Source organism: Apis laboriosa, unplaced genomic scaffold (genome assembly GCF_014066325.1).
Source record: "Apis laboriosa isolate Shangri-la unplaced genomic scaffold, ASM1406632v1 scaffold5_cov152, whole genome shotgun sequence".
Lineage (NCBI taxonomy): Eukaryota > Metazoa > Arthropoda > Insecta > Hymenoptera > Apidae > Apis > Apis laboriosa.
Window position 1 is genome coordinate 593,139 of NW_025223857.1, and position 10,387 is coordinate 603,525.

The 10,387-nt window shown below is 38.7% G+C and overlaps 2 protein-coding genes across 4 annotated transcripts in view; both read left to right on the forward strand.

The window, feature by feature from the left end:
* The first annotated feature begins 368 nt into the window (after positions 1-368).
* On the forward strand, positions 369-2,264 carry LOC122718163. Of its 2 annotated transcripts, XM_043942945.1 has the most exons (6): positions 369-449; positions 555-631; positions 741-909; positions 1,004-1,195; positions 1,636-1,744; positions 1,818-2,264. In XM_043942945.1, the coding sequence occupies exons 2-6, from the start codon at positions 559-561 to the stop codon at positions 2,013-2,015; spliced, it is 741 nt and encodes a 246-aa protein (XP_043798880.1). In that variant the 5' UTR covers positions 369-449; positions 555-558; the 3' UTR covers positions 2,016-2,264. The 2 variants fall into 2 exon arrangements, with proteins under 2 accessions (XP_043798880.1, XP_043798882.1); XM_043942947.1 differs by lacking the exon at positions 369-449 and having other exon boundaries at positions 471-631.
* Positions 2,265-5,775: 3,511 nt separating this feature from the next.
* Positions 5,776-10,387, forward strand: part of LOC122718162 (single Ig IL-1-related receptor-like) — a 52,368-nt gene continuing 47,756 nt past the window's right edge. For both annotated transcript variants that reach the window (XR_006347335.1, XM_043942944.1), the window contains exon 1: positions 5,776-6,805. Coding sequence is in view for 1 of the 2 variants with exons in the window: in XM_043942944.1 (XP_043798879.1) it covers positions 6,540-6,805 (266 nt within the window). In the remaining variant the exon portion in view is untranslated. The remainder of the gene's footprint in view (positions 6,806-10,387) is intronic.

Sequence of the window (10,387 nt, forward strand, 5' to 3'; positions counted from 1 at the left end):
TCCTCTATCAAAAACTCGAAGAACAATCTCGAGTTCGTATTCCTTCGTATCGTGGCTCGTGACCACCTATCGAAACGTGATAACGCATATCGATGTATAATTATTTAACGAAACGCGGAACGAACGCGGAAAAAGAAGGAAACAAAAAAAAAAAAAATTTGTCGATGTCGGAAATCTGGATGAATTATGCACGGCGGTAGAAGATACGAGACACTTGTAACGAAAACAAACAATGTAATTTCGCGTCCTTGCCTTCTTCTTGATTTTTTTGTTTGTCAATTTAACGCAATCAGTTGATCGATCTTTTCCCCGATAAATCGGATAAGAGATCTTAAAAGTCAAGTGCACGATACTGTTTCCGTATATAAAGAACGATTTATCAACGAACCGAACCTATTTCGAGAGACACACGAACATATAGTGATTTCGCGATTTATCAAAAAATAATCGTGAGTATTTATTTTCGAAAGTTGGAAATAATTGTACTATCGTTTATCTTATTATCGATTTCAAATCACGGCGAAGAGATTCTTTCGTTTCGTTTTCATTTTTAGCAAGATGCGCCTCTTCGTATTGGTTTTAGCCACCGTGTTGATCACTTGTCATGCTTCATCCGTGATCGAAATATATCGTAAGTGTAACAACGATTTTTATCTTTTCAATCCTTGATCTAAAAGATCTTAAACCGAACCGCGAATTATCGAAAATTGTTTGCTTTTTTTTCCCTCCTCCGAATTAAGGAAACAACGAATACGACGAATACGAGAACAAAGGAGGTCAGCTGGTTGGATTTCTTGAAAAATTGAAGGAATATATAAAGAATGGAAACAGCAAGCTTTGTATTCCCGTTCTCGATCCTCTTCAAATCGAGAATATGAGTATCGATTTGAACGAGAAGGGTTTGATCTCGTAAGCGTATATACGCGTTTCTAATTGAAAACAGAAATGTCGAATGACAAGTAGCGTTGATTTTTTTTTCTTTTTCTTTTTCCTATTCGAACAGGCTAAAGGGTATACTGAAGAATTTCCGTTCCAATGGTTTATCCGATTACAAAGTAAATCAAGGCGATTTTATGCTCGCTGGTCTTAAAGCTAACATCGGCCTTCTTTTCAATCAAATTAATATTATGACCGACTACAATGTAACCGGTACACTCGTCGATAGTTTTTCCATCTTCGGTAATGGAAACATCCGGTAAGTTTTATATTTTCTTTATTATTATTCGATATAGAGTATAATCGAATATATGAATATATGAATCATATAATCCATATAGAATAGAATAGTTTGATAAAAGATTGCGTTTTATCTTTTAATCTTAATCTCTATAAATCGTTTATATTTTTTGAGGGAGAAAAGAAAAGAAAAATATCTCTCGATATGCGAGTAGTCACATCTTTGGATAAAATGGCGAAGCTTAAAAACTACAGTCGGCCCTGTAGATTCTCGACATTATCGACGCGCGATATCTATGTAGATACCATAGATTTCTACAATTCACGGATCGCATCGAGAATCATTTTCTCGATTTATCTACTTTTTCCAAACTCAAACTTATTCAAAAGTTATCGGTCAAGATACAACATTCGTAATACGACGAAAAAAATCTTATCTTCTTTCTTTTTTAATTTCAGCGTGGCCATCAAAGATCTTAACGTAACGGTAGACTTAAAGTTGGGTGTAAAGAATAACAAACTAAACATTTCGAATCTGACGTTCTATGCCCATTTAAAGGAATTCAATGTAAGTATTCGTGTCGTTCCGTAATATGTACGGATGAGAATTGAAACGACAAAAAACTTTACGATTTTTCCAGTGCATGATCACCGGATTATACAACGACGAGGAGGTATCCAAGCTTTTGAGCAAAGCTATTACCGAGGTATTACCCGGATTACTCGACGATTATCAAACTGAGATATCGAATTACGCGAGTCCGATTATTGCCAACACGTTGAACAAATTTCTCAATAATATCTCGTTGAAAGATTTGATAGATATAATTAAAGGTTGATTCTGGGGGCGATTAAGTTTAATAATTATCTGATGTGTCTAAGAAATAAATTCGAATATATAAAACGTATTCTTCCATTAATTCCAATGCGTTCGAGCAAGAATGGATCGTATTTCGAGCGACGAAAGCTAAATTTCGAGATTATATTTTGACCATTCGTTATTGAAAAAAAAAGAAAGAAACAGTAAAACAATTGAATTGGATATTTTATCATCTCGAATATTGAATAAAAAAAAATTGAGAAATCGACTTTGATATCAAGATACTTTAACGCGTACCACCTTAGTTCGATACCAATTAAATACATACCGTGAAAGCAAGGTAAAGTAAAAGTTTTTTCGAATAAAGGCGAAGAAAGGTTCACGTTATAAAGGCAACAAAGAAATTTCTTCGATTTATCACGAGTGTACGGGTCGCGACAAGAGCAACAAGTGTCCGTTCGTTCGATGAACCTAATTTTAGCTCTCGATATCGAATTTCAAGGAGAAAAAAAATTCCCTTTGATCGCGTCGCGGACTATTTTCATTCGAGACACGTCGGCAGGTGAAACAATAAAAACTTTGACTCTCTGTCTCCCCTCTGTCGCGCCACAATTTTTCCAAGAAACGATGATGCAATTGCGATATATAACGTTACGCTATCATCATCAGCGTATACAATGATAATCAGATGACGCGTTTGCGAACGGGCACACGCACCATTCGCACGGCAATAAATTTTTTCTTTTTCTTTTTTTCGATTTTAAAAATCGATAAGAGAATGAACGATCGTTAACTCGAAATCGTTTCTTCTTCTCGTGGTGGAGAAAAGGATAGAAGAAGAGACGGGGCGTGGAAAAGTAACGCTGTTCGGAGGAAACCAGTTACGTTGGAACGCGAAAATACGTATAAGCGGCGGAACGGACAGCGGCTGACAATTACAGCGGTCGAATGGGCGAAACGGCTTCCTTCGAGGGACACCTGTGAATCCCGCGAAAGTAAAAACGACCCGTACCCCGTCTAAGGACTAATCTCGTAACGGCGGCTTCTTTTTTCACGGACCGAGCTCGGCCGCTTGACACCCGGTATGCGCAGGCCAGGAGAACGCTTGTAAGTGGCGTGTGTGCCGTGTAATTACGAATTCTCGGTAAAGCGGGGAAAACGGGCAACATACCGTGAGGCGTTTCTCATTTCCGTTGAAACGTCAATATATATATACGAGTACAAAGGTTCGCGGTCTACCGGTTATTTAGAATGCGTGTCGTCCGTCGGCTAATTTGTCGTTATTCAGATACGGCATGCGAAATAATAAATATAATAATGAATATATATATATTAATAATATTTATATTATAATATATGTATAATATATATTAATAATATATATATTATTAATATATATTATATTATTATATTATATTATTATATTATATTATTATTATATTTATTATTATATATAATAAATAACAATAAATCGAAAATATTCTATCGCTTATATATTAATAATATTATATTAATATATATTAATAATATTATATAATTATATATTATATATATATTATTATATATTTATTATTATATATAATAAATAACAATAAATCGAAAATATTCTTTCGCTTTGGATAGAAGTCTTTCGTAAAGGTTTCTCGACTCTGCTCGAGAGTGTCTCGATCGATTCGAAACTCTTGACAATTATTCCAGCTACTTGGCTCTCGAGGAGAGAAGAATTTTAAGAAATTAAGGTTCAAATCTCCTTTCCCAATTATGATCGTGTATTATGGTCGTGGCGGTTTTAATTGTACAAGATTTTCAATAAAGTGTGTCTGCCGGTCGTGCAAACGGCCTTTCTCGGCTCTTTCTCCACTGTCACTTCCGAGAACGCGTATCATCGTCTTAATCAGGAAACTCGTACCCTGCCTCGTACCACGGCTGGATGCGCCTTAACGCTATTAATTAAGGGGAGATTAATTTCGTTACGTACACCGTGATCTCGGAACTCTAATTGATAACACGACTGTTCTTTGAAGTATGGTTCGAAGGGCGAGCCTCGATAAATTTTCGCCAAAACGACCGCGGGAACTTTCGCGATAACCGTATAATGCAATTGTTTCGTGTCGATTCAAATTTATTATATTATCTCGTCCACGACAATATTTTTATCTTATTACTTTTCTAAAAAGATTTTTACTTTGAAAAGTAAAAAACCGAAGAGTGAAATCGGAAAATTGGCGAAATTTGATTTTTGGGATAAATTTGTTTTCTTAAGAACGAAGAAATCTTCGATCCTTCTTTGTTACTCTTTCGAATTGCGAACGAGTCGTATCAGCGATTGTTGGACCGATAGCTACGCGAGAATCTGTTTCTAAGGAAAAAAGTAAAAAAAAAGAAAAAAAAAAAAAAACTGGTTCTACGAGAAAGACTACACTCATCGTCGGCACGCATAAAAGTTTCTTCCATGTGCGGTGGTTGCACACACGTAAATACGAGTCTGACATAGATCATCCGGTATAATCGTTGCCACACGACACGAAACGACTGACCGCATACTCGAATTCCCAGAATGCAAGTCAGCGGCAACCGTGTGTAAGTGTACGGAGTGAAAAGTTAAGTTATACGTAACGCGTTGTTCTTACTCGTTGCTGCAAAATCAGGAACCACAGTATCGTATAGAGACGATCATCCGCGAAAAAACGGGGAAAGTATACTCATTCGACTGTAAAATAAAAAAAAATTGAGTTAAGAAATTGATAGAGTATATATCTACGCGATATATCGGTATATCAAATATATATACCGATAAAATATTCTATGAGTAAGAAAATTCTCGAAAGATTGATATTAATTCGCCGAACGATATCGCACTGTCCAATTACCTCGAACAAAACTTTATCCGAACAAAAATTATCTGTCCGCAACGTTGTTAAATATACATACATACGTTTGAAGTTATCGTATTCACGGAAATTCTTGTATTTTAATCTAATTTCTTTCGAAATCGATATATATTTACATATGTATCGAAGCGTCGTTTCGAATAACGATTATCACATTCTATTTTTCTGGATATATACGTAATGTCAAATATTGCGTTCAAAAAATGCAAAAATTTTCTTGATTATTTGTTTATCTGTATGTATACATACATACATGTTCTTCGAATTGAGTAAGTAAAGGTAAATAAGGCGAGTAACCACTTACAAACGTGTTCTTCCAGGTTTCGAACGATTTTCTTACGAAAACTTTATTTTTATAAATAAGGAAGTATAATAGCGTGCAAAATAGAATATTTTCAATTAACCTCAACAAAATTCACATAATATATTCTGACGTCAAAAATAATATTAATAATATGATCAAGCAAACTAATTACTCACGTGAATAAGTATTTAATGAAGTTTGCATCGAGTTGATGTTCAAACGAGAATCTCGTAAAAAATGTATCGATTTATAGATTTATCGATTAGTTCTAGAGATTACATAACATAACATTTTTTTCTAAAATTAGGAATAAATATAATCAAAAAATGGAAAACAACGATCGATTAATCGTTCAATCGTAAACGATGCACGATATTTATCTCGCGTACAACTTTAAAAATTTCGAATGTGCAATATATATTGAAAAGAAAGAGAAAAGAAAGAAAATCACCAATGTTTTTTGGGGGAAGAATAGAACTAACGATTACATGCGACCGTAGTACGGTCGGTACGGTTCCATCGATGATGTCCGAAGAGAGCCGAAAGCAGCCGAACGAGCACGAGGCAACAGGCGGCTCGTTTTAAACCCGTGGTCTACGGGGAGTTTTCAAAGCGGTAGGCTGACAGTAAGCCGTTGGCGTTCGGAGCGTGTGCGTCGTTTGTACGTTTACATGTCGATAGTTTCTTTTCGGTGAAAATATACGTTTCGTTACGATTGTTCTAGGTGTCGATATTCGTTATTTTTTCTCTTCTCGAAAACGCCACGTATTATTTATACGGTTGAATTTGATGTGCAGTATCGTGATTATTGCGAGTGACGTAATATCGGAAAGATCGTCGAAAAAGTGTCGAATCACGGGATTTGTGACCATTGACCATTGACGCGCTATACATATTACGAATATATGATTGGTTGAAATTATTGGTGATCGTGCAAATGTCGAAAAAGTTCCCCACTTCCCCTCCTCGCATAATTGAGCAGTGATGTCGAAAATAGAACGGGAGAAAAATTAAAATGGGTTTCGCGGAAGGTGACTGAACGGTTAAATAGTTTATCGGTTAACGCGAAAAAAACGCGGGACGAGAGCTGTTTGAAATCCCGAGTAAACACGCAGTATTCCTGAGTAGACGAAAGTTTATGTTTGACGACAAACATCGAGCGGATCGGTGAAGGTACGTGTACGTAGATACAGAAGTCCGCGTATTTGTCCTTTAGACGTTAACGGTGCCGGCTGGAAGAGATCGGTTTTCCTTTACGGAAAAGTTTAGCCTGGACCGTTGGGACGTAATTTTCACTCTAGGAATCCGATAATGGAGGTTCTCGGATTTGAAAAGCGTCGTGTCTAAAATGTTTTTCCAACGTTTTGGTAAATTGGTTTTTCGTCGAAATCTCAAGATGACGACATCGTTGAACCGTGGATTAATCATCTTGTCGCTTTTGACTGTTTTGTGTCGGGCCAACGAATTAAAAGACTACTGTTCGATACACAAATTTGACAACTTACCACCTGGTGGTCTCAGATTTACGAAAGAAGTCGTGACAACGGAATATGCAAATATCGGAGCGTTCAAAGCCCTTCATTGCTGCCTTCGAGGATACAGAAGCATCGAATGGTGAGTCAAGTTATTTCTTTTTACTTCGATTTTCTCAAAAATATAACATATAAAAGATGACAAAGAAAAAAATAATTAAACGAGTAAACGATTGAAATACAAATACAAAAACGCGTAGAATCTCGAGTGTGCGTTCGTTTCGAAAGATGAACGAAGGTTAAACGATGCGTTTAATCGAATTGATTCGAATCGCGATTAATACGTTATTCGCGATGCCACAGCGTATTTCCTATTTTCAAGCTTTGACGTTGAGTTGATGAGATATAAGGAGGAAAAATAGCATTGCTGCATCTTGCGAACATAGACAGAGCAAATGTCGAGGAATTTCTCATGGTTTTACTTCGATGTTGTGAGTCACGCTTTCACGATTTGAATAGCATTCTCGACATTCGTGTAGACTGATGCAATTTCTTGTTACTTTTTTTTTTTTTTGTGCCTAACTCGACTCGAATACCTGGAAGGGTATCCGTTCTTCTCATCAATGCGGTATTTATTTATCTTTCTAGCGTTTCATCGTAGGAATATGTGTTAAATTATTAGATTGATTAATATTATTAGTATCGCCATTATTAATATGTTCGATTCGAAAGAAGAATCGTGTTGGAGGAGAAAAATATACGTAGTTACGAGTGTATATGTATTGTAGCACGTAGGAGACGACGGTTTTCCATATAAACGTTGAAAAGCCGGCGTGTTACTTTGCGTTTTAGAAATTGTACAGTTTGTCAAAAGCGTAACAGGTTTCCAGGTAAAACAATTGTCTTGGCGAAGCGTGGCAAACGAACCGATTGTCGGCCGATATTCATGAAAAAGGGAGGGTAAAGAAGCGATCGCGGTGGTATTGTGAGCACGGCGGCTGGAGTCACGTCACCCGGTAATAACGTTTCCACGAAGCGGTTGTTTATTCCACGATAAATCTAGAAACACGGTACGAAGTACAAGATGGAAATCGCTGTAGGGGGTCGCAGTTTGAAAAGCGTTCGAGTGTGTCCCCTTCGGAACCGCAAACCCGAGCCAACAAAGACACGTTTCCGAGAAGCGATCTTTGAGGGACCTACCGTCCGATATCCCGAATCCCTTCTGCACCGGGAACTTTATTATTCCTCGGACAAAGTGGGGACCTTACCCCAAACCTTACCATTGTCCGCGTCTTCCTCCAGGTGTCAAACGGTATATTTGTCCCACGACATTCGCCGTTCTCTCTCGAGAACGAGAGGCGTTGTCGCGTCTTGTTCTCGAAAAGTCCGAGGGTTAACGGACGTGTGGCCACGTTCTTGCTCCCGCTCCCGCTCCGTCCACACCTGTTACGTCTCTATCGAGCGTGTCCATCTAAAGCATGCCGCTTCCCGCCGATCGACGCGCATCGAATTATCCAACTCTATCGATATACATATTATCTATATACTACGATATACTATATACATATATATACTCTCTCTAAATTCCTCTCGCTCTCTACCTAATCTTCCTTCCTTCTCTTTCTCCGCGTGAATAAGAATATCCAATTAGATATTAATACTCCTTAGTAATCCTTTTCACTTTCGAAAGTACTTACTATATAACGTCCTCTGTAAATACCGACTACCGGATCGAAACGTTGAACGCGTATCTTTACGCGTACGTTTCTGTAAATTATTTGCTCGCTACTTTACCCACCGTGTTTTTTCACCGGAAAAATATTTCGCGAGAAAAGAAAAAACATGCAATTTATTATTCACGCGAATTAAAGATGACGCAACATCGCATTATCGTCTCTTACACTTTCTCTTTCGCATTCTGCTTCAGAAACGAAGCAGGCAAAAAAAAAAAAAAGAAAAAAGAAAAAATATCACCGACATGCGCACAGAGAGAGAGAGAGAGAGGGAGAAGGTTCCACTCCTTTTCCTGGGCTCCGACATTTTTTCCGCTTTTTTTGCTTTTTTCGCCGTAAGCGATTTTCCCTTCCTCTCTCCCCCTATCCCCCCCTCCTCTTTCCCGTTTCTTGTTCCCGCTTGTATCGCGCCGATGACGATTCCGAGAAAAAGGGGGTTCGGGGAGCGGAGAGAAATCGTCGATGCGTAAATGTCCAACCGATGGTTTTTATTAGCGGTCGAATTCATCCGCGGAACAAAGGATACGCGGAAGGCATAAATTAAACACCTTTCCACTCGGCTCGAGCGTTGCTGTTGCGTCGCCGCGTACGGCGTCCGGGGCTGAATCGCGCGAACGCCGTTTCTTTTCTTTCCTCGCCTCGGTTTGTCCGCGTTACAAAATTGTACAAAAGCGCGAGACTCGACGCGGGTTTATTTATAGCGTTTCACTGTATATACCACGGTGCTATAAAGTCGTCTTCATTCTTGAAAAGTGAAAGGCACTTATTGGCGTTTCATCTCTCTGTCCCGGCATTGTCATCGGCTATTTATACGCTCGCACGGGATTGTTTCCACAGTCCGTTAAGACGTTTGCGTATTATACGCGAAATGCTATACGGAACGAATTAAAAAAGCCGGCAACGCTATTACGGCGAACAACATTCGGATTTAAAAAAAGAAATACGAAAATATACGTCGTCTTACGTATTATCTACGTACATATATATATATATATATATATATATATATATATATATGTGAGGGAAAGAACGAATGCGTGGAACAATGGGTGAATAAATTCGAGCGAAATTCGTCGATGCGCGAAACATTCTCGATGGCGTTCCACCGGTAGAAAGTATACGTATATATACATATAGTATATATATATATATACATCCTACTTTCATCCATGGCGAAAGCAAGCTCCCCAAAAGTGGTACCATATTTTATCTCGCGAAAAACTTAGAACTTTAGAACGTGATTCTGAACGAAAAATCCGGCTCGAAAAAACTGATTGATTTCGTGGCAACCATGTTTTTCGTGCAACGAAGCCAATTACAATTCGGATCCTTCCCTTCGATAAACGCTCTGAACGATCGATTTGATATGCGCTGTATAGAAAAATTGGATTTTTCCATTTCGAAACTTTGGATAAAGCCTCCCCCCCTCCCTCTCGGCTTCGAAGTGGTAATGGCGGCCGATTCGAGCGGAAACGAGACTTGTACTCGGGTTTTTTTTCAACCGCGTTTTTTCGATTCCGTTCAAACGGGGCAAACACGCGTACGGTTACGTATCCGGATAACGATGGCGTGCGGAACGCGAAGGAAGAGAGAGAGAGAGAGAGAGAATAATGGCGATGGCGGCGAATCGGGGGACACGGTTTCGACGTAACGGAAGTCGATAATCGTTCCGCGGAAACTTGTTTCCCAATTCAGTCGGACGCACGTCTCTCCTCCTCCTCCTTCCCCTCCTCTCATTCGCGAACGACACGCGATTAGTCAGTTCGCGTGCGCGTGTTATTTCTCTTCCAGATGCCTGGGGCATCTCTCGTCTGATTCGTCTGATTCGAGAAAGAAAAAGAAAAAAAAAAGAGAAAGAAAGGAAACGAGGATGAAAAGATTCGAAGGGATGTGAAGGAAGATGGAGAGGATTTTTCCAACGACTCGTTGGAGAGAGAGAGAGAGAGAGAGAGAGAGAGAGAGAGAGAGAGAGAGAGAGAGAGAGAGAGAGA